Source organism: Schistocerca americana, chromosome 2, assembly GCF_021461395.2.
Source record: "Schistocerca americana isolate TAMUIC-IGC-003095 chromosome 2, iqSchAmer2.1, whole genome shotgun sequence".
Lineage (NCBI taxonomy): Eukaryota > Metazoa > Arthropoda > Insecta > Orthoptera > Acrididae > Schistocerca > Schistocerca americana.
This window is the reverse complement of record NC_060120.1, coordinates 1,013,933,542-1,013,958,840: the sequence shown is the minus strand read 5'-3', so window position 1 is coordinate 1,013,958,840 and position 25,299 is coordinate 1,013,933,542. Positions and strand designations below refer to the sequence as shown.

Genomic DNA, 25,299 nt, shown 5'->3' with positions numbered 1-25,299 from the left:
CACACAACTCCCTGCTTTATGCGAATGGCGGACATTTGCCACGCCGGACATTTGCCACACTTGCCCCTTCGCCAGGCAGCGATCCCTCAGGTAAGGGACGCCCTTCCTCGTACTTCTTCTGTCCGCTTTCAAACCGCCGACACCACATCTTACTCGATACAATCAGTACGTAAGGGACCTTCTTCTTCAACATCTCGGCCAAATACAGAGCTTCTTTTCGGAAATCAAAATATTTATTACTTTTGGGAAACGAAAGCAATACCGACAATTATGTCAGTATGTAATTAGTTCTGCCAAACACAAATACCTTCCTTCCACGCTTACTGATTCTGAAAGAAAGAGTCCATCGTCATGGGAGCAACAAGAAAGGAACGATGTAAAGAGAATGCGAATGTACGCTAATCATTTCTTTTTGATCACTGCATTTGTGTCTACTTTAATTACTACAACTGAATGCCCAAAAGACAATAAGGAAAGAAGAAATGGGTATGTGAATGTCTGAAAAGAAGAACGACATACTCCATATTAAGTACTTTCTAAAATGCGATATCCGTGCGGTGAAACATTAGTGAATAAAGTGTAGGGGGACAATGTTCAAAACATGACTGAAAATACGTTCACTAAATAGAGATAAAAACATCTATGATTGACGTACATTTTTAAAATTTTAGAAATAATGAAATGAAGTAATACAGAACGCTGTCCTTGTAACGTACGTTGTTGATCTACATTATTTAGCTCTGGTATTTACAGGGTCACAGAGAAAGCATCTTAGGTTTTGGAGGGAAAAGCCGTAATTGTAATGATCTGCACTACAACAGAAACAAGAAGCACAACTTAAGGAAAAATAATGTAATGTGTGTTTCAGCTCACAAGCGACATTGAAGCAGATAGTTCCTGTGACTTAGTATGGGCAGAGGTTATATTCGACAACCGGAGTAAATTAATAACTGACTCCTTCTACCGACACCCGGTCTCAGATGAAACAGTTGCTGAACAGTTCAAAGAAAACTTGAGTCTCCTCACAAATATGTAGCCTACTCATACAATTATAGTTGGCAGTGATTTCAATCTACTTTCCGTATGTTGACAAAAATACATTTTCAGACCATATTGTAGATAGAAAACAACTTCCGCAATTGTTCTAAATACTTTTTTTAAAATTATTTTGAACAATTAGTTCACGAGGCCATTCAAATTGTAAAAAAAAAAAAAATGGTTCAAATGGCTCTGAGCACTATGGGACTTAACATCTATGGTCATCAGTCCCCTAGAACTTAGAACTACTTAAACCTAACTAACCTAAGGACAGCACACAACACCCAGCCATCACGAGGCAGAGTAAATCCCTGACCCCGCCGGAAATCGAACCCGGGAACCCGGGCGCAGGAAGCGAGAACGCTACCGTTCAAATTGTAAACAGTTACGAAAACACACTTGACCTCTTAGCCACAAATAATCCTGAGCATTACGACGCATACACGGATTAGTGAACACACAGTCGTAGCGAGACTCAATTCCGCAACAAAGAAATTCACCAAAACTAAACGCGAAATATATCTATTTATAAAAGCAACCAAAAATTCGGTTGACGTCTTTCTAACAGACAGTCTCCAATCCTCCCAAACTATGTAAGTGAAGACCATATGTGGCTTAAGTTCAAAGAAATAGTATCAACAGCACTCGAGAGATTCATACCAAATAAATTAATAAGAGACGGAACTGATCCCCCGTAGTACACAAAACACGACAGAAAGCTGCTGCAGGAGCACCGAAAAAGGCAAGCATAATTTAGACGAACGCAAAATCTCCCAGATTGGCGAAGTTTTACTGAGACTCGAAATTTGGTGCCGTTTCCAATGCGAGATGCATTTAATAGTTTCCACAACGAAACTCTCTGTAGAAATGTGGCGGAAAATCCAAAGAGATTCTGGTTCTATGTTAATTAAACCACCGGAGACGCTCAGTAAGCGATGAGGAGGAGGAGGAGGAGGAGGAGGGGGAGAAAAGGGACCCAACCCTTCGGAGCAGGTAAAATCGTGGCAAATGTCCGCACACCCTTTATGCACCTGTTCCGAGTTTTCACAAATAAAAATACTAAGCAACCGGCGGGAATAGAAAATAAAATAAATTGAACGTCAGAAGAGACCGCCTTATGCTTTGCATCACATTCGGTTACAGACGTATGTTTTTGAAATCTTTCATGCTAACCACCTACGATAGGTACACAAGTAACAACCAATCTTACACTTGGCAATTTTTCCCATTTACTGTAAGTGACGTAGCTCGTTGACTATACTGAAATGCTCAGAAGCTTGCTGCAAAAATGAATATCTTTTTGGGAGGCTATCGAACTGCACCGCTTCTGAAGGCCACGACAGACGACACGCAGACCTCGCGAAAGTCTGCACCGCGGTCAGTGCCCGCAGGGGCAGGTCAGTGCACGCAGGAGTCCAGATAACCCGACCAGGGCAATCGCTCACCTTCAGTCGGCCGCACTATATAGGGACCCCCTAAACGTGGCGAAGGCGTACTCCTCGGCAGGCAACATGAGGACATCCACCCTCGCCGTCTTGTCGCTGCTAGTGGCTCTGGCCGCCCCAGTTGTACCAGAGAAGTATGGTGAGTAGCTCGCTGCTTCCATAGCGATCCAAGAGATGGCAATGGCACCTGACAGATTTCTTACAGCGAAGAAAGAAATTTATCTAATCCCTTCTCATTACTATTCTATGTCCAATTTTAGGTGCTTTCAAAGCCAAAAGGCTTCATTGTTAGTCATATAGTTCGGTAATTATCACAATATATGCCTGAGAACGAAGCCTTTTGACTTAGACTGCAGGTAGTGGAAAATAATACGTATAGCCTATTATACGTAAAAAACGATAAAAAATGGAATAAATAGTTGTGTATGCTCTATATTTCTAAAAATGTATGGTGAGCATTTTTGGGGTACTTCTTTTTATAGTCATTAGCCCGTCGAATGATTGAGGCCCTCTTCCACCTCTTCCTTTTCATCTTCGTAAACAATATCCGCAACCATTTGCTACCGTCTGTCCTACCTTTCTTTACAGTGCGAAGTTACCTACCGTTTACTACATATCAAAATGAATTGTCCTCTTTCTCATGACAACTTCTCACGTATTTTGTACGTAGCCTGTACCTTTATCTATCTATTCATTTTCAACTTTGTCTTCCACAAGGTTTTTAGTGCTGTAGCACCACATTACAAACACTTCTATTTCTTCTCCATCATTTAAGTAATCCTCGTACCATTTAGACAATATGCTTTTTTCATATCATAGAGACTGGTTTCTTCTCTTCTTTATAACGTACAAATTTTTTTCCAGTATCTTTAGTAATCTTTTTCATCCACTAACGCAACATTTTACCTTCTCTTCTATCTTTCCCGACATTTTATGTTTGGCACATGATTTTCTCGTCTGTGATCCTCCCCTACCTACTATTCTTAGAGTAAATTTGTTCAAGTCCTTCACAAAGAAGACTGGCCAGTATATGTAACAAGTCACTATCGATTCTGGTCCGTAGAAATAATGCGTCTGTGATTCTTTGAGTTTGTTTGACTGCTCTCTAGACGATTATTGCGTTTCTTAGAATTTCATCCATTTTCATTGTTCAAACTACTTCGTCCCCATAGATACTGTGTACTTCCCACTCGTTTGGAATCTAGTCATATTCCCTTACATTCTCGATCGCTGCCTGTAGTGCCACAGATGCCATCAATCCATCTAGGTCTTCCAACTTAATTCCTTCCACTAATACGTGAAATGTGGTTTTTACTCATAATCGCAACTCCAATGCAAGAGGGCCTGGGTTCGATTCCCGGGCGGGTTGGAGATTTTCTCCGTTCGGGGACAACGTGTTGTGTTGCCCTCATTGTAATTTCATCCTTCTCAGCGGCGAAAAAGTTGCCCAATGTAGCGTCGACTGAAATAAGACTTGCAGTTGGCGTCCCAACTTCACCGGATGCGACCCCCCGGCCAACGATGCCATACGCTCATTTCCATTTTTTCTGATATTCATCCGGCATTATGTAAATTTTTCTTGGTAGTGTACCTCCAAAATTCATCCTAATTCTGTAACGGAATGTGACACTAACTAACATAGAATTATCTGGAAATCAGCAAACACCATTAAATTTATTTTGAAATTTTAACTTGTACAAAATATCTGTGTATTTGCTCCATTATTCTGTGAGCAATAGTGTTCCGCCTTCGCTAATACTGGACACCTATTAGCACTAAGAAAATCATTCCTCCTCTAATGTCCGAGTCATGTTGTTACAGCAATTATGGTTTTCAGACATTGGTCATTCAGGCATTTCGGAAAGGACGGGAAATGGAAACGGTCGTGATCTTTTTCCTAATATGATCAGCTTTTTTGTTGGCGTGGAGAAACCACAGAAATGACTTACTAATCAACGATTTTAACGTCCCAAGTTAGTCACACATTAGACAGGGGCCTACTTTCTCCAGAACTGTTCCTAATGCAGAGCTTATCTTCTTTGGTTGCTTCTTGCTAATATATCATAACATACAACAACGTTTCTTTAAAGTGTTTGGGGTTTTATTCCTATAGCTCCTTTGATCAGCTTCCCTGTAATTAGGGTTGAAATGAGAAGGAAAGACCTGTAGATGTTTAATACTTGCTCAAACAATAGAAACCAACTGAAACGCAATTATTAGCTGAATAGAATACTTTCGGAAACGATGCACTTTACATCTGTTTCATTTTAATTTTTCAGCCGACCAGGAACTTCTCGTAAAGCAGCAAAAAATCTACAACCTACTGTACCTGCTGGACCGGCCCATTTTCGATGAAGAACTGAAGAGCATAGCGCAGAGCTACAAGCTAGAGGAAAACATTGACAAATACGTGGTATGCTACTTGCTCTCCCTCATAAACTATTTGTAACGATTATTATAGTCCCTTGTCGTGTCTAATCCATTCACTATTTTTCTCAACAGAAACCAGAAGTGGTCGAGAAATTCCTGAAGTACTATAAATACGGTTACTCCAAACAACGCGGAGAGGCCTTCTCCCCGTTCTACAAGTTCGACACGTATCAAGTGATCAGTATTTTCGACGTCTTGTTCTACGCTAAGGACTTTGACACGTTCTACAAGGTACTGAACACTGGTCTGTTGAGCGAACGCTAAGCATAGCGTATGCTGGGCTGCCACTGAATCCCGTCAATTGCCTGTTTGTTGCAGACCGCCGTGTGGATGAGGGAGCACATGAACGCGGGCCAGTTCGTGTACGCCTTCACGGTCGCCGTGCTGCATCGCGAGGATACCAGGAACATCACCCTGCCGCCCCCCTACGAAATCTATCCCCAGCTCTTCGTCAAGTCCGACGCCATCCAGAAGGCGTACGACGCACGCTTCCAAGGTAAGCGACCGAGTGGTTGGGCGTTACCACCACCAGGTCTACCGAGCATCGAAGTTAGACAGCCGCCTAGGGCACTGATTTTCTTCTATTTTTTTGAAAGTGGAAAGGGCACCCTGGTTCCCATATATTTGATTTTTATTTGTTTGTTAATGCTGGTTAGACTACGGCCATGAGGCCCTCTTTACACCTATCTAAGTCTCTTACATTATATTCATTACGACACACCAGATGAAAATTTTCCAACTGATTTTGAATGTTTAGTTCAGTAAACAACTTCATCCCTAAGTGCCAAAGTAAGACCAGAGTCTGACACCAACGACGTAGAGAAACCAGCCTCCCAGCTGTCACAATAATTGGGACTTTGAATCTCAACGGGTCTGGAAGCCTCATATTGCGGAAATGTGAGTTGAGTTTTCTGTATGTTTACATCGTTAGTGGCTTTCTCCCTTGGCCATAACAAAACAGGAACATTTCTCATGGGGCCACGATGGCACCAGTAACTTGCTATCCTGCTCGACGATGACACACGCCAGTTAATGATGCACTATTGTTGCAGTAGGGTTTTGGAACATATTCTGTGTTCGAACATTATGAATTACCTCGAACAAAACGATTTATTGACACGTAGTTAGCACTGATTCAGAAAATATCGTTCTTGTGAAACACAACTAGCTCGTTATACTCATGAAGTTATGAGTGTTATCGACAGGGGATGTCAAACTGATTCCATATTTTTAGATTTCCAGAAGGCTTCCGATACCGTTCTTCTAGCCAAACTGCCCGCCTATGGAATATCGCCTCAGTTGTGTGACTGGATTTGTGATTTCCTGTCAGGAAGGTCACATTTCGTAGCAATAGAAGGAAAGTCATCGAGTGAAACAAAAGTAACATACGGCTTCCCCAACGAAGTGTTATAGGCCCTCTATTGTTCCTGATCTATATTAACGACAAAGGAGACAATCTGAGTAGCCCTCTCAGATTGTTTGCAGATGGCTCAAATGGCTCAAATGGCTCTGAGCACTATGGGACTCAACTGCTGAGGTCATTAGTCCCCTAGAACTTAGAACTAGTTAAACCTAACTAACCTAAGGACATCACGAACATCCATGCCCGAGGCAGGATTCGAACCTGCGACCGTAGCGGTCTTGCGGTTCCAGACTGCAGCGCCCTTAACCGCACGGCCACTTCGGCCGGCGTTTGCAGATGAAGCTGTCCTTTACCTTCCCGTAAAGTCATCAAATGACCAAACCGAATTGCAAAATGATTTAGATAAGATATCTCTACGGTGCGAAAAGTGGCAACTGACCCTGAATAATGAAAAGTGTGAAGTTATTCACATGAGTACTAAAAGAGATACGCCAAATTTCGATTACGTGATTAGTCACACAAACCCGAAGGCTGTAAATTCAACTAAATACTTAGGGGTTACAATCATAAATAACCTAAATTGGAACGATCACGTAGATAATGATGGGGGTAGAGCAAACCAAAGACTACGATTCATTCTTAGAACACTTGAAAGTTGCAACAGGTCTACTAAAGAGACTGCTTACACCACATGTGTCCGCTCTGCTCTGGAGTATTGCTGTGCGGTGTGGGATCAGCATCAGGTGGGACTGTCGGATGACAACGAAAACGTAAAAAGAAGGGCAGCTAGTTTTGTATTATCGCGAAATAGGGGACATAGTGCCACAGACACGATACGTGAATTGGAGTGGCAATCATTAAAAGAAAGGCCTTTTTCGTTGCGGCGGGATCTCCTCGTGAAATTTCAATCACCAGTTTTCTCGTCCGATTTTGAAAAGATTATGTTGGCACCCACATACATAGGGAGAAATCATCATCACGATAAAATAAGAGAAATCAGGACTCGCACATAAAAAGTGAAGTGCTCGTTTTTACCGCGGGCCGTTCGAGAGTGGAACGGTAGAGACAGCTTGAAGGTGGTTCATTGAACCCTCTGCCAGACACTTTATTGTGAATAGCAGAGTAATCACGTAGATGTAGATGTATACACACAGTAGCTACACCTGCAGTGGCTCGTCGCTTTGCAGTGGATAAATTTTCGTTCTGCTGCATACTAGAGAGAACAGAAGAAAAACAGATAAAGCTGTAACTTTAATTCGAGACGAGGGAGTGTTCTGACACAGTCACCTCGCTTCGTGCCATATCTATCCACCATGCACTGTTCTTCTCTCGATAAATGTGAAAACACTTGTCCAGCAGCTAGTTCTTATGAAAATTTGTTTATAAGATCGGTCATGTGATTTGCTGTTTCGAAATGATAAACATTATTTTTGTGGGGAAAGAATGACATCTATGTAAAAGTTGTTGTTCGGATGTTATCCCATGCAATGACTTCCATAGAATTTAACAGCTAATGTTCGTCACTGCTGCTGTGGGATGGTACAGTAATATACCTTCAAGCTTATCCTTGAGTCTTTCTTTCCTAGCACTTACCCTGCTTTTTATTCATTCCACCTACAGCTTGATGTACAAATAACTACGAAAATTTCGGCCCTTAACACAATAACAACTATGATCGGTAGGTAGCAGTGCGATGTTTCTTAACACGGTTCTCCGTTAGGAGGCACGTGGAATTAAATGTTAACGTGTCCAGTATAGTACAAAATATTTTGTCGTGTAATCGTCCATTCCAAAGAGCTGATAGATGCCTGAGAAATCGTAATGGGCAATGTTACCTGTGCAGGCTTCGCTGGCACCAAGGACAAGCCCTACGTGATAGTGTCCAACTACACGGGCTATCCAGTGCCCCGAAAACCTGACGACGTGCTGTCTTACTTCACCGAGGACGTCGGCCTCAACTCGTTCTTCGCCTACATGCACTACCGGTTCCCGTTCTGGCTGAAGTACGACATACCGCGCAAAGGCGAGACCTTCTACTTCACCCTGCGGCAGCTGCTGGCCCGCTACTACCTGGAGAGGTTGTCGCACAAGCTCCCAGAGGTCGCCCCAGTCGACTACTACAAGCCCGTGGAGGTAAGATCTCGCAAAAAATGGTGGAAAATTGAAGTAATGGAGCTGAGGATGTTTGAAAATACTGGATAATTGTTACAAAAAAGTACAGACAGCAGCCACAATGAAGAATAAACAACCGTTACCGGTGTCGAACCGTGCTGGCTGTATTCCGTTGCTAACTAACAAGGGAACGTCCCCATCGCACCCCCCTCAGATTTAGTTATAAGTTGGCACATTCGATAGGCCTTGAAAAACTAAACACAGATCAATCGAGAAAACAGGAAGAAGTTGTGTGGAACTATGAAAAAGTAAGCAAAATATACAAACTGAGTAGTTTATGTGCAAGATATGCAACATCAAGGATCGTGTGAGCTGCAGAGCGCCGTGGTCTCGTGGTTAGCATGAGCAGTTGCGGCATGAGAGATCCTTGGTTCAAGTCTTCCTGCGGGTGAAAAGTTTACTTTCTTTATTTTCGCAAAGTTATGATCTGTCCGTTCGTTCATTGACGTCTCTGTTCACTGTAATAAGTTTTGTGTCTGTGTTTTGCGACCGCACCGAAAAACCGTGCGATTAGTAGACGAAAGGACGTGCCTCTCCAATGGGAACCGAAAACATTTGATCGCAAGGTCATAGGTCAACCGATTCCTCCACAGGAAAACACGTCTGATATATTCTATACGACACTGGTGACGGCATGTGCCTCACATGAAAGGAATATGTTGTCGACTCACCTAACTTGTACACTTGGCGAACGGGTAAAAAGATTCTTCTACCTTGCCCGATTTAGGTTTTCTTGTGGATGTGATAATCACTCCCAAAAAAGTGATGAAAACATTAGCGTTTGTCACATAAACTGAAAATAAAAAGTTAATCTCTTCACGCGAGGGAAGGCTTGAACCAAGGTCCTCTCGTTCCGCAGCTGCTCTCGCTAACCACGAGACCACGGCGCTCTCGGGCTCACACTATCGTTGATATTGCTTATCTTGCAGATAAACTACTCAGTTTGTATATTTTGCTTATTTTTTCATAGTTCCATACAATTTCTTCCTGTTTTCTCGATTGATCTGTGTTCAGTTTTTCAAGGCCTATCGAATGTGCCAACTTATAACTAAATCTGAGGGCTGTGCGATGGGGAGGTTCCCTTGTAATCAATAGCCAAGGGGATTATTTCCAGAACGAACTTTCATTCCCCCGTCCCCCCCCCCTTCGTTTTTCCTCTCTTTCCCCCCTTTTATTTTCCCATTATCTGTCCAGTTTCCTACCACCTGCTCTCGGTTGTGGTGTGTCATATTTTCCAACTTTTTAGTGCAGTTTTTAAGTGAATGTTCAGTGTTGTTCGTCCTTCCCAAGTGTTGCGAACAGAAACCATGCTGTCGCTGGGTGTGAATTTTATGTCTTTTGCGAACAGAAACCAGACTGTCGCCGTGTTTTTTAATTGCCTGTCTATTATTTTACCTGTCTGCTTCATATGTATTTTTATTAGCATCATCATCCCTTTGTTCTATGTTTTAAGTTCCACGATTTTTTCGCCATGTTACCATTTAAGTCTCCGATTTTATCGCCTGTTTTTATTATTTCTTCATCTTTTTAAAACAAAGTCTGTAGGATGAAGAGCGGCATACTAATCTGCTGCCAGCCCGGCCCCTTCGGGGGGAAATCGAAACTCAATAAAGAAAAAAAAACGCACTTTCACTCCGCTTCAGAGTGAAACGTCGTTCTGGAAACAAGCACATAGGCTGCGGATAACCCATTTCCTTGCAGACTTGTTTTTGGAGAGGGTCGGCCTCGAGCAAAACAGATTATTTATTTTTATTTCCCAGACATGTTTCGCTTAAGTTTCAGCATCATCAGTAGGGGTTCTTAGTATCTTTCTTGTTACTACATACTGCGGACTTTCTGACTTTTTGTGTTATTTATTGTTTTATTTCATAGTGCGGAATTTTTTTCTGGTTTCACCCTTATTATCACTGTGAAGGCTTGCACTAACTAACTTTCACTGTTACTGTTTGCAAACTGTAGTAAACCAGAAAAAAAATGGCAGACTGTGAATTAAAACAACTGCGATGAATAACATAAAAACCTAGGAATACACAGCATGTACTAACAAGAAAGATAATAAAAAGCCCACTGATGATGCTGAAACATGACTGGGGAATCTAAATCTAAATCTAAATTGTGTTTTGCTCAACGTGGACCATCTCCAAAAACAAATCTATTTGTAAGCAAAATGGACAGAAGAGCTGTTAAATCCCGCCTAGTCGTCGTCAAATTGTGGGGTGTCCAGGACAACCTGCTTTTCGGATCGCTAGACAGCAATTCAAGCAAATGGTTTTAATGAGTTTTAGTACAAAATGAACAACTCCAACACGAAAGACTTTGTAGCTAGTAACGAAGCTCTTTGCATTACATAATTCCTTATATTTTATCACAACTGTTGAAATATTTCATGACAGATAATAGTGATACAGAGAACATATCATTATGTTTTGCAGGTTGGTTATTACCCAGAGATTCGGCTGCAGAGCGGATTGGAGACCCCTGCTCGTCCTGAAGGCGTGATTCCAAGGGATGTTGACTCCTTCTACATCGAGGAAGTCGAGAACTATGAAAGGAGGATCCGATCTGCAATCGATCTCGGATTTTTCTTCGATGTAAGCTCAGTTTTTTTCTTATGTTGCCAAACATTTTAAGGTAAAATCTACAGGTTTTGACTGAAATTGAACCATATTTTGAATGAAACAGGAGAAGGCCGACACGCATACCGTGAGGGGTAAGGACGCCACTGAAATGATCGGAAACGTAATCGAGGGCAGCGCATCAACCATTCACAAGGAATTCTACGGCTCTTTGTACAGAGGGCTCATTTCCATCTTCGGTCACATCTCTGACCCAGAGCACGAATACGGCGTAAGTATTAACAGTTTTACTCGTTGGCTGTCAATGAAAATACCGCGATGATTTTATCACACACGTGCGAATTTGCAGGTGGAACCGAGCGTTCTCGAGAAGCCGGAGACCATGTTGAGGGACCCCCTGTACTACAGAATTGCGAAACGGATGCTGTCCATTTTCGAGCATTACAAGAACCAACTGGCACCATACACGCACCAAGAAGTAAGTATATGAAGCAGACGCTACGAAATAGAGCAGCGTACAGATAGAGCAGATATTAAAGTGTCCAAATTATATTTCAGCTAGCGATGCCTGGCGTGAAGGTCGATTCCGTCACTTTCGACAAACTGGTCACGTTCTTTGACGAGTTCGACATCGACGTCAGCAACGTCGTTGGAGAGGCTTACGACAAAAGTTACGTGGTTGTCCGCCAGCCCCGCCTCAACCACAAACCGTTCAACTATCACATCAAGGTCACGAGCGACAAGCAGGTGGACGCCATCGTGCGCGTTTTCTACGGACCGCGCTTCGACGCTTATGGTCGAGAGTACACCTTGGAGGAGAGGAAGAACTACTACGTGATGATGGACGTCTTCCCATACACACGTAAGATAACAGACATATCTTATTCATAACCCGTACGTTACTGTGTATAAGTAACAGTACACTCCTGGGTGCTCTTTAACGGCTCCTTAAAGATACCGGCAGCTATCCATTTTCATTGCACCACCGATTAATATCCGAAGTATTCATTGTATGTGTCCGCAGCTCGTGGTCTTGTGGTAGCGTTCTCGCTTCCCGCGCACGGGGTCCCGGGCTCTATTACCGACCGGGTGAGGGATTTTCCCTCCCTCGAGATGACTGGGTGTTGTTTTGTCGTCTTCATCATCATTACGGTCGGAGGAAGGCAATGACAAAGCACCTCCCCTAGGACCTTGCCTAGTACGGCAGTCCGGGTCTCCCGCATCGTTCCCTACGCTCCTCGGAGTACAGGACCTCATCATCATCATCACTGTATACTTAGCATCTACACCAGTCGAGAGTATGTAAGAGAATGAGTAAGTGCTGGTAGGCCCGATGACCTGCTTAGCCCACTGATTGTGGAAGTTCTGATGAGAGTGCTTTTTGTAGCATGACTTGAGCTTTTTTATTCAGGGTATTGAGAACATGAACCAGGAGATATGTTTCAGCATTGTCAGTGATCAAATGTCGTCCTTTCTTCTACATTGTCATTATGAGTATGCTGTGGACATTTCCATCTAAGTTGATGACAGCCTGATTCACATGGCTGCATGCGTACATTCCTGGTTTGAAGAATACCCAGAAAGTCCCTCTTTTTTCGCCCGATCTTAATGCGAGCAAAAATGTTCTTGAGTATTTGGAAAACGGGTGACATGTAGCAGTCAGCGTCCCCACAGTCTAGTGGTTCTATAGGGTGTAACTGCCAACGGCTAGCTCCAGCTACATCTGACGCACTTGACGGGACTTGTGGGCTGTCTGCTTCACCCAAGGCTTGTGTCACACTCCTCTGGGTGAAGAACTTTTTGTCCAGTGTGGTTATGTCACCTATAGTGTAGGTAAGAGTGTCTGAACGCTCATAGAAGGAAGCCTTATCAACATTAATAAGACTTGGGTGTATCACTCCGTCTCCGTATTCGAAATCGGTAATCTGGAGACACTCAGATCGGAGGAACCAGTTCGAATTTTCTCTGCCAGTATTTGGACTGCAGTGGGAGGAAAGATGGTGACGTGAAGTCCCTGATCGCCAGCCTTTGCGCCAGTATCCCGGATTACATTCGGTAGCTCTCTGTAGTGTCTCACGAAATGAGAGCATGTGACACTGCTGACGGCGGTCCACCCGATGGATGGGGATGTTAAGCTCGAGGGTCCACTTAGTGATGTCAGAAAAGGAGTAGGCTCTGTGCCGGCAACGAATTTCACCGGTTCCCTTCCCCTCATCCAACACCACAACCTCAATACTCCATTGTACACGCAGATACACCATAATCGACAGGAGGAAGGCAACAGGAAATCACCTTCACTTACATCTCACCTAGACAACAGTGCAGGTTTTCTGCACTTGCTCCCCTATTATTGATATCTCATTCACGACATTCGTCTTTTTTCACAGCTCGAATCTTTTTTTTTACTGTCTTCTTTGTTTCACCTGATCTGATTACGGCCATCTGACTCTTTCTTACATTGACCAGGGTTTCACACATAGAGTATCTATTACATCATAGTTACCCAAGAAATATCAATTTTAATGTGATAGAAAGTATTAAAGTGATCAGAGAGTGTGAAGTGGCACAATCCGCCAGGGTAGCCGAGAGCGCTAACGCGCTGCTTCCTGGACTCGGGTAGGCACACCGGCCCCGGATCGAATCCTTCCGCCTGATTAACGACGAGGGCCGGTGTGCTGGGCAGGCCGGATGTGGTTTTTAGGCGGTTTTCCACATCCCGCTAGGTGAATACTGGGCTGATCCCCACGTTCCGCCATAGTTACACGACTCGCAGACATCTGAACACGTTCGCACTATTCCATGAATTACACTAGATGCAGACAGCAGGGGTACACTAATTGCGTCCCAGGGGGTACGGAATGGCGGCATGAAGGGCATCTGGCCATCGCTTTCCACTAACCTTGCCAAATCCGTTCCTCACAATGCCGACCCTGCGTCAGCGCGGGACATGGCACCAGTGAAAGAAAGAAAGTGTCTGACGTGGCACTGTGAGTAATTTATACTGACCATGAATTATTAAAGTTAACATCGTCATTAGTTGTACTACTACAGCTGCTACAACTAATAGTAACAATAATAATAATAATAATAATAACTCAATTGTGACGCTAATAACCATAATGATAGTGGCAGATTAAAGAAGAACTTACAGGTGTTCAAAATAGATCATTTCTGATACAGCAGGTTGTAGGAAAGGGAAATTTAAGGGGACTGCATGGGCTAAGAATAGTGGGATACGAGAACGATGTGGCTGGAAGGAGGGATGCACAAGGGTAACGAGTGCGTATAGGGACAATGGTAATCCTTAATGTAGCCTGAATAGATATGTCGTTACCTGTTTTCTGAGGATGGAGATGTTATTTAGCTCTCTAATATAATGCGGGAGGTTATTCCAGAGTCGAGTTCCTGCTTCTAAAATGAGCTTCGAGAAGGTGGCTGAATGATGGAGCGGAACAGAAAGCATTTTGCTCCGATTGGAAAGGGTGTTTCTGCCGCGTTGTTCAGACAAGAAAGTTAAGGTTGATGAGTGATATGAGGGACAGTGTTAACTGATAAGATAGAGAAGACAGAGGGTATGGAAATCTCTGCGCTTGTCTGCATGCAGCACGATAGCTGTGGATATGACGGTAAATGTCATCAAACAGTCGAACATCACACAATGGCGAACATAGGCGTTCATAACCAGTTCCAGGCGCCGCGAGCTTTTATGACAAGTCCTTGAAGTATAACAGCGCTATAATCAATAACAGAAGGTTTAAGTTTTCTTACAAGTTTCTTTTTCAAATCAAGATGAAAGAACTTATTATATTTTTGTTGGACTTGGACTGTTGCTGATGCCTTCTTGGAGATTAGACTTACGTGCTCAGTCCAATTTATGTTTTCATTTATTATTGCCCCTAGACTCTTTGCTGAAGCATAGAAGTTGCCATTTGTCCCATTTAGGGTTAATCAAAGTAGAGATTCAAGATATTTCGGGCTAATGAGCCTAGGATGACCTACAAGTTCCGCTTGGGTTTTGGGTGGAATGAGTTTTAACAATACATCCTGCGCCCAGTTCAATAATGCGCACACATCGGCACTGCGATTGTCGGTAGCTCCCTTCAGGTTTATAGATTTTTCCTTTAGATTCGACTGGAGGTCATCAGCGTACATTTGGTATTTCCAATGGGACAAAGCCAATTACACGTCATTTATGGACAATGAAAAGACTATAGGACCCTGTACACTGAGACGCCGAAAGTCTTGGGATACCTTCCAATATCGTGTCGTCCCTCCTACTGGCTGGCATTGTGCGGGAACTCGAAGCGGCATGGACGCAACATGTCGCCGGAAGACGCCTGTATAAATATTGAACCATAATACTTATATATATTTATCCATAATTGCGAAAGTATTGCCGGTACAGGATTTTGTACACGAACTGATCTCTCGATTACGTCCCATAAATGTTCGATGGGATACATGTCGGGCCATCTGGGTGGCCGAATCATTCACTCGAATTGTCCAGAATTTTCTTAAAACCAGTCGTGTACGATTGTAGCCCGGTAAAATGGCGCAACGTCATCCATTAAAGTTCCCTCTTTTTTTTTGGGAATATGAAATCAATGAATGGCTGCGAATCATCTCCAAGTAGCCGAACATAACCATTTACATCAGTAATCTCTATGGCTGGACCAGAGAACGCAGTCATTTCCATGAGACACAGCCCACACCATTATGGAGTCACCATCAGCTTGCACAATTCCTGATTGACAACTGGGTCTATGCAATTAGCGCCAAATTTCGCCGATCTGTCCTAAGTGGTACGTTTCCCGTACGTCTTACATTGATTTCTGTTAGCAGTGACAAATCTTGGCAAATGTTGCTGTTCTCGGTTGTTACGTGAAGGCGGTCGGCCACTAGGTTGCCATGGTGAGCTGTATTGTGTCTCGGAATAATGAATTGCCACAACGACTTCCGTGCATCTAGCTCCAACTCGATTCTGCTTCCAATGTCTGTTAATTCCTGTCACGCAGCCATAACAACGTCAGTAACCTTTTCACATGAATCACCGAAAGACAAATGACTGCTCCGACAATGTACTACCCTTTCATACCTTTTCTATGCAACAGCACCGCCATCTGTATATGTGCACATCTCTATCCCATAACTTTTGTGACTTCAGTCTACTTGTAGCACTAGTCGCTTTTTGGACGCACGGCGTACCTAAATGCGATTAATAATACTTATGCATCTGTTTCGCAGTGCAAGCCGGAGAGAACGTGATCGTGCGCAGCTCCCGGCAGAACGCCATGTCTGGCACTGAGAGCCCCAGCTTTGGTGAGCTGTACGCGCGCACCCTGGCTGGCATCAAAGGAGAGGAGAAGGTGGTGTCCGGCGAGTCACGCTACTACTGGGGATTCCCCCAGCGCCTGATGCTGCCGCGCGGGACTCCCGCGGGCATGCCGCTCAGCGCCTTCGTCATCGTCAGCCCGGTCGAGCGGCCGCTGCGTGACGAGTTCTACGTCGCCGTGAAGGACTCCCGACCGCTGGGATTCCCCTTCGACAGGCCCATCCGCGGCTTCGAGTTTGAAGACCTGGCTAACGCGCGCTTCCAGAACATCGTCGTCATGCACAGGCGCCAAGAAGACGTCGCGACTGTGGCATGAAGGCGGTTTGGGGGGTGAAAACGACAAACGCTGTGCAATGCAATCAATAAAACCTCGTCTTTCGTACTACATGTGTTTCACTTCCTGATCTGGGTCCCTACTTCCTCTCATATCTGGTAAGATAGCAAAACATTTAATATGAGTCCGTTTCTCACAAATTATAGTGTGTGAAAGAGCATCATACTGAAGTTGTCTCCACCTACTCTGTCCAAAGGTAGCTGGAAGTGATTTTGATGGTTGGCTGCCGCTTATCAGTACTCAAAATTGGACTCTAAAAGTCGTCGGAAATGCATCTAAATCTTTGAAATCTGATATAAAGGCTTGTATGCTATTCGAGCAAGTGCACTTTTCCTGATTGATTCTTCATACTTTGGAACCTTTGTGTCAGACTCTCTAATTCGACGAATGGCTCCCTAACCATCATGAAACAGTTCCCAAAAAATATTCATCTGTGTCGCTGCTTTCAGACTTGACTCATGCCGATCTGATACATGCTATGACCTTGTGAATGTCATGAGTAGTATAGCAGTGATGCTTCCAGCACAACTATATATACCGTGCCAATCATATCACTGTGCAGGTTGCTCACAAGCAGGGGGCAAGTCATTAACCTTTGACTATCAATGTTTGATGTCATCATAGTCCTCCATCTCCTTCTCCTAGCACCTCTCTCCAAATCCTCTTCTCCAGTCACAACCCAATATTTTAGTGGTCATTGAGAGAAAACGTCCAATGACAGTGTAATATTTTACCAGGCATTAAACAAAATAGCCAACCAGTATGTACTCCCCGAGCAACTTCTTGTCCATCTTCCAAAGCATCAAAATGACCTGACCTATGATAATTGGCGCCATGTTAAAGAGTATCCGAATGACCTGAATTATTTACCTAAAGATATCGACAATACTGGTGTAACTTCCAGTATTTACATGTCTAAAATATCTGAAGATAAGCATCATTAGCAAAGTACACACAAACCCATACACGGCCAGCCGGTGTTGCCGTGTGGTTCTAGGCGCTTCAGTCTGGAACCGCGTGACCGCTACAGTCGAAGGTTCGAATCCTGCCTCAGGCATGGATGTGTGTCATGTCCTTAGGTTAATTAGGTTTAAGTAGTTCTAAGTTCTAGGGGACTGATGACCACAGATGTTAAGTCGACGAATGTCCCATAGTGCTCAGAGTCATTTTTTGAACCACACACACACACACACACTTTAAGTTATGAAATTAAAACTGCATGCTTACGTTTCATTGTACGAGATATGGATATCTACAGGCTATCCAGATAATTATTCCTGTTTTACTATCTTATATGATTTATTGTTTTATTACTTTTCATGCAATAAGGGATAGTTGTCTTTGAAACTCCTAGTGTGTATAGTTGATAAGATAAATAAAAATTGCGAATGAAGTCCTAGAGGAGAGACCGATATTAACTTGTATAAAGGCACATACTTCTCAAATACATTTTTATATCATTGTTATCTCACATCATACATTGTCTACCAACAGCAAACCTAAAATGCCTGCCAAATATGCGTAAAGATATTTTGCTGTTATGACTTACAGTGTTTCCACGTCTTAATTGTTTGAAATATTTATTAAAAATACGAAACTTCTTCAATATATATCTGAAGTGGTAAATTGTCTACTAAGAATCTAAAATACCTGTCAAATATAAGTATTAGTGGTGTAACGTACAGTATTTCCACGTCTTTCCACGTCTAAATCGTCTGCATCACTCATAAAAAATGCAACACATACACAACACAAAAAACACGCACAGTATTTACATTAAGTGTCACAATATTATTTCAAATTTTTTTTTCAGTTGACATTAACAGCATCTATATACTTTGAGCTACGTGACACAATGCTGTCTTGTAATAGTTCTTACGACCGGTTATGTCACTGACCATTATCATATTAGCTGTACCACGACAAAACAGAAGAAAGCGTAATATGAGGTACTATGAAATTTTCCGACCTCAGATACTAACGAAAGATCACAGTCACGACATCACATGTCACACGTGTCTTCAGATCCGAAACAATTCTTGAACAAAGTCATAATGCATAAAACAATAATCATGAGTTCTCAGTAAAAGAGCAATGTGTGTATGTATATATATATATATGTGTGTGTGTGTGTGTGTGTGTGTGTGTGTGTGTGTGTGTGTGTGTGTGTGTATGTATGTGTGTGTCATAGACTGACGGGCGATACACTGGTTGTTAAACACATAGATAGCATCGAAGGAGCCTACAGGTTAACAGACCAGAGATCATACAGATAAAGACTATGCAAGTGAATAGTAACACAGAACCATTTCCTATCTAATATTATGTCGTAAGTTCGTATAAAAATACAACAGTAAAAGAGCCACTTTCAACGCAGGTTTTTCCCAACTTTTTGTCATCAGAAATACATACAGGGTGTTACAAAAAGGTACGGCCAAACTTTCAGGAAACATTCCTCACACACAAATAAAGAAAAGATGTTATGTGGACATGTGTCCGGAAACGCTTAATTTCCATGTTAGAGCTCATTTTTGTTTCGTCAGTATGTACTGTACTTCCTCGATTCACCGCCACCTGGCCCAATTGAAGGAAGGTAATGTTGACTTCGGTGCTTGTGTTGACATGCTCTACAGTAATAGCATCAAGCACATTAGTACGTAACATCAACAGGTTAGTGTTCATCACGAACGTGGTTTTGCAGTCAGTGCAATGTTTGCAAATGCGGAGTTGGCAGAGCCCATTTGATGTGTGGATTAGCACGGAGCAATAGCCGTGGCGCGGTACGTTTTTATCGAGACAGATTTCCAGAACGAAGGTGTCCCGACAGGAAGACGTTCGAAGCAATTGATCGGCGTCTTAGGGAGCACGGAACATTCCAGCCTATGACTCGCGACTGAGGAAGACCTAGAACGACGAGGACACCTGCAATGGACGAGGCAATTCTTCGTGCAGTCGACGATAACTCTAATGTCTGCGTCAGAGAAGTTGCTGCTGTACAAGGTGACGTTGACCACATCACTGTATGGAGAGTGCTACGGGAGAACCAGTTGTTTCCGTACCATGTACAGCTTGTGCAGGCACTATCAGCAGCTGATTGGCCTCCACGGGTACACTTCTGCGACTGGTTCATCCAACAATGTGTCAATCCTCATTTCAGTGCTAATGTTCTCTTTTCGGATGAGGCTTCATTCCAATGTGATCAAATTGTAAATTTTCACAATCAACATGTGTGGGCTGACGAGAATCCGCACGCAATTGTGCAATCACGTCATCAACACAGATGTTCTGTGAACGTTTGGGCAGGCGTTGTTGGTGATGCCTCGATTGGGCCCCATGTTCTTCCACCTACGCTCAATGGAGCACGTTATCATGATTTCATACGGGATACTCTACCTGTGCTGCTAGAACATGTGCCTTTACAAGTACGACACAACATGTGGTTCATGCACGATGGAGCTCCTGCACATTTCAGTTGAAGTGTTTGTACGCTTCGGTGACCGATGGATTGGTAGAGGCGGACCAATTCCATGGCCTCCACGCTCTCCTGACCTCAATCCTCTTGACTTTCATTTATGGGGGCATTTGAAAGCTCTTGTCTACGTAACCCCGGTACCAAATGTAAAGATTCTTCGTGCTCGTATCGTGGACGGCTGTGATACAATTACGCCCTTCTCCAGGGCTGCATCATCGCATCAGGGATTCCATGCGACGGTGGGTGGATGCATGTATCCTCGCTAACGGAGGACATTTTGAACATTCCCTGTAACAAAATGTTTGAAGTCACGCTGGTACGTTCAGTTGCTGTGTGTTTCCATTCCACAATTAATGTGATTTGAAGAGAAGTAATAAAATGAGCTCTAACATGGAAAGTAAGCGTTTCCGGACACATCTCCACATAACCTATTTTCTTTCTTTGTGTGAGAGGAATGTTTCCTGAAAGTTTGGCCATACCTTTTTGTAACACCCTGTATACTAAGGGGTCAGATACTTTTCATATAATGCCATACAAATATAATACAAAAAATTGGGCACTAGTAAAACATACAGAGATAAAGCAGGAACTGAAGTCAAGTATAACCTAGTAAAATCACATGCTTCAAAATGTAAAAAAAATGGTTCAAATGGCTCTGAGCACTATGGGACTCAACTGCTGTGGTCATAAGTCCCCTAGAACTTAGAACTACTTAAACCTAACTAACCTAAGGACAGCACACAACACCCAGCCATCACGAGGCAGAGAAAATCCCTGACCCCGCCGGGAATCGAACCCGGGAACCCGGGCGTGGGAAGCGAGAACGCTACCGCACGACCACGAGATGCGGGCTTCAAAATGTATTACTATCCAAATGCAAGAGAGTTACAGTAAATAAGTTCAAGATTCCGAGTCAAGTCTTGAAAAGAAATCACTATCTAACAATACATGAACAGAAAAAATATGATAAAATTAGTTATGTAAGTTATTATTCGTTCCTGTTGTGAAGTACAAGAAGTCATAAACCAACCAAAAGAATAAAAAAATTTAAATCCAAAAGTCCTAATTCATTTCTGTAATGAAGTACAAGTGTCATCAACCAAGCTTCAAGGAACTGAAAATAAACCTCATACGTCACAAGGAGATCAATAATTAAATCTACTAAATTTGAGTATAATGAAGTCGTATTCTGTAAAATACTTGACCTGTTCAGTGGCACATGCTTGTAGGATACAAGGATCTGGGTTTGGAAAGTCACTGGGCCAGACTCATCAAACAACATTAAACAATTTTATTTCCTAACATCAGTTCCACATACAACATATGTTGGTGCTTATAACATAGGAGTAAACTATGTAAACTGATATTTGTACTTAAAATAATCAAAACAGCAACGGCCACTGGCCTTTAAAAATTTACCCAAAACAAAACTCAGCTATAAAATTACAATTTAAACAACCACTAACAAGTGTTACACATTCTATGAGTTATAAAACAGAGGGTCTTGAACAACAACCAAAAGATTCAAAATCTTATTTAGCTACCCCCTCACTACTCACTTAAGCAACTTGAGCACTGGTTGTTTTCAGAGGTGTTTACAGGGAAGGATAGTCCGTTTAACTAAACAGCCATGAAAATTTATAACAAACAAAGAGATAGTCACATGTTACTGAATTATTTGAAGTTTCTTGTACAATGGTTGGTATGCCGTCCAACATAATATTCAAGAACAATAGTGCCATAATTACTTTAACCAAAGCCGGTCAGAATTTACTAAACTCTACAACAGTTGAAAATTAAGTGTAAAAAAGGCATTACAATACTGACAGCAGTTTTTTACTGAATCATTACAGTGGAAACATAAGATGAACGTAAAAATTTTAGTTTAAAATGATTTCTTACACTTGCAAACTTTCAACAAGTGGCAAAGGCAAATTATTTCATGGCAGGCAGTCTACAATACGAGTGCTGAGCAGTGAGGTCTGACGGATACAACATATTCAGGAAGAGCAGCTGGAACAAAATACCCTGGTCTACACAGGTCCCTTGTCAGCTTAACATAGTTCGCAATAATAACAGCTGAGAACTCTACAACAAAAGAACAATATCGCGTGGTAAAGAAACTACACATGTATCAAAAGAGCAACCTTATGACACTTTACTGCACATATACTTCCAAGTAACTGACTCGCTAATAAACATCACACGACTCACTGTCCAATCATAAACCCCGAACAGAAAACGTGGCCGTCTTAGCCTGCTCACACTAAAGCGCAAACGTGATAGGAAGTACGACTACAGTTCAATATTCACAGTACATGTATGTAAACCCACACACTAGTCCATTAAGAAAGTAGAAATTAACATATTCCGCAATGCAATGGCAAGGTTCAAACAGTACAATTCATTACACAAGTTAAAGAATAAGCTACCATGAAGAGTCGCTATTTCGCGGATGCACGATCAGTTGTCCCCTTTGAGCTCAGCATAACATACATACGTTTACAACAGCTATAAACGGAAGCTAGTCATTTATTCGAACAGACTGAGAGGATGAAGGTAGTGACCACGTATTCGCAGGACGATGCTATATTTGTTCCCCCGCGCCACGACGTTCCAAGCCGACAACAACACGCCGCGTGCTCCGGCGTAACTTGTGACCGGCCATCTCTCGCCGATTCTAGACTGTTCCCGCCTGTCAGCGTCAACATGGGCGTGGCCGCTTTCACGTGGCCACGGCTGCTCTCAGACTTCCTTCCCCGACGTCTTCCAACATCTAACTGTTCCTTTCACACTCGCGCACCGCCTTGAAATTGCCCCTTGCAGCGGCGCGTGCCCTCTGGCTACAAGGGCAGGAAGTGCAACTGCCGTGCCAGAAATACTGGGTGGCGCCGTATCATTACGAGCGTATCAGTAAGGAATACAGCAAAACATCTACTGTACAATGTTACTTAATAACGTAACATTATGAATAGAACTGCAATAATGAGTCACTAAACGTACACTCCAAATAACTAAACATCCAAAGGTATATGAATATCACATTAAACCGCAAGTGAAAAAGTGGAACGTTTGACGAATGTATCCGTTAGGAGAGTGTGGCCAAATCTGGCGTTAATGTGCTATGGCAGCAGACGACCGACGCGAGTGCCTTTGCTAACAGCTGACATTGCCGGCAGCGCCTCTCCTGGGCTAGTAACCATATCGGCTGCAGCCTAGACGACTGCAAAACAGTGGCCTGGTGAGATGAGATGCGATTCCAGTTGGTAAGAGCTGATGGTAGTGTTCGCGTGTGGCTCTGAGACAAAGAGGCCTTGGACATAAGATGGCAACAAGGAACCGTGCAACCTGGTGATGGCTCCATAGTGTGGGCTGTGTTTACTTGGGAGGAACAGGGTCCTCTGGTCCAACCATACCGACCATTGGCTGAAAATGACTATGTTCAGCTACTTGCGGATGATTTGCAGTCATTCATGGATTTCATGTTCCTAAACAACGATGGAGTTTTTATGGACGACAATACACCATTTCACCGGGCCACAGTTGTTCGAAATCGGTTTCAAGTACATTCTGAACAGTTCGAATGATCTGGCTACCCAGATTGCCCGACATTAATCGCATAGCCCATTTATGGGACATAATCGAGAGGTCACGTGCACGAATCCTGCACCGGCAATATTTTCGCATTTATGGCTGCTTATAGATGTAGCGTGGCTCAGTAATTCTGCAGGGGACTTTCAGCGACTTGAGTCCATGCCACGTCGAGATGCTACACTACGCTGGACAAAAGGAGGCGAAACTATATTAGGAAGTGTCCCATGACTTTTCTCAAGTCAGTGTGTATTCTTGGTACAATAACTGAATATCAACAATATCAAGGATATGTGCTAAAAAAAACACATCCATTTGTAAGACAAACATTTCAAGACAACATACACTACGTGATCAAAAGTATTTGAATACCCTCAAAAAATACGTTTTTTATGTTAGGTGCATTGCGCTGCCACCTACTGCCAGGCACTCCATATCAGCCACCTCAGTAGTCATTAGAAATCGTGAGAGAGCAGAATGGGGCGCTTGGCGGAACTCACGGACTTTGAACGTGGTCTGCTGATATGGTGTCACTTGTATCATACGTCTATACGCGAGATTTCCATACTCCTAAACAATTCTAGGTCCACTGTTTCCGACGTGATAGAGAAGTGGAAACGTGAAGGAACACTTACAGAACAAAAGAGAACAGGCCGACCTCTTCTGTTGACTAACAGAGACCGCCGACAGTTGAAGAGGGTCGTAATGTGTAATAGGCAGACATATATCGAGAGCGTCACACAGGAATTCCAAACTCCATCAGAATCCACTGCAAGTACTACATCAGTTAGGCGGCAGGTGAGAAAACTTGGAATTCATGGTCGAGCTGCTGCTCATAAGCCACACATCACGCCGATAGATGCCAAACAGAGTCTCGCTTGGTGTAAGGAGCGTAAAGATTGGACGTCTGAACAGTATAAAAATGTTTTGTGGCGTGACGAATCACGGTACACAATGTGGCGATCCGATGACAGGGTGTGGGTATGGCGAATGCCCGTTGAAAGTAATTTGTCGGCGTGTGTAGTGCCAACAGTAAAATTCGGGAATGGTGGTGTTATGGTGTGGTCGTGTTTTTCATGGAGGAGGCTCGCACCCCTTGTTGTTTTGCGTGGCACTATCACAGCACAGGCCTACATTGATGTTGTAAGCACCTTCTTGCTTCCCACTGTTGAAGAAATATTTGGGGTGGCGATTGAATCTTTCAACACGATCGGGCAACTGTTCATAATGCACGGCTTGTAGCGGAGTGGTGACACAACAGTAACATCCCTGTAATGGACTGGCCCGCATAGAGTCCTGACCTGAATCCCATAGAACACTTTTGGGGTCTTTTGGGACGCCGACTTCGGGCCAGACCTCACCGACCGACATCGATACCTCTCCTCAGTGCAGAACTCCGTGAAGAATTGTCTGTCATTCCCCAAGAAACCTTCCAGCACCTGACTGAACGTATGCCTACGAGAGTGGAAGCTTCCATCAAGGCTAAGGGTGGACGAACACCAAATGGAATTCCAGCATTACCGACGGAGGGCGCCACGAACTTGTA

General features: G+C 43.3%; 1 protein-coding gene across 1 annotated transcript; it reads left to right on the top strand.

The window, feature by feature from the left end:
* The first annotated feature begins 2,466 nt into the window (after positions 1-2,466).
* Positions 2,467-16,738, top strand: LOC124596358 (hexamerin-like). Its single transcript, XM_047135466.1, has 10 exons — positions 2,467-2,622; positions 4,763-4,896; positions 4,986-5,144; positions 5,232-5,409; positions 8,120-8,409; positions 10,881-11,039; positions 11,131-11,295; positions 11,374-11,502; positions 11,583-11,886; positions 16,269-16,738. Exons 1-10 carry the CDS (start codon positions 2,550-2,552, stop codon positions 16,670-16,672), a joined length of 1,995 nt encoding a protein of 664 aa, XP_046991422.1. The 5' UTR covers positions 2,467-2,549; the 3' UTR covers positions 16,673-16,738.
* The last annotated feature ends 8,561 nt before the right edge of the window (positions 16,739-25,299 follow it).

Excerpts from the sequence above, each read along its gene's own strand:
- LOC124596358 (XM_047135466.1), top strand. The coding sequence starts at position 2,550 with ATGAGGACATCCACCCTCGCCGTCTTGTCGCTGCTAGTGGCTCTGGCC. Across the intron at positions 5,145-5,231 it reads ACTTTGACACGTTCTACAAG|ACCGCCGTGTGGATGAGGGA; the intron begins GTACTGAACACT and ends TGTTTGTTGCAG. Across the intron at positions 11,887-16,268 it reads GGACGTCTTCCCATACACAC|TGCAAGCCGGAGAGAACGTG; the intron begins GTAAGATAACAG and ends TCTGTTTCGCAG.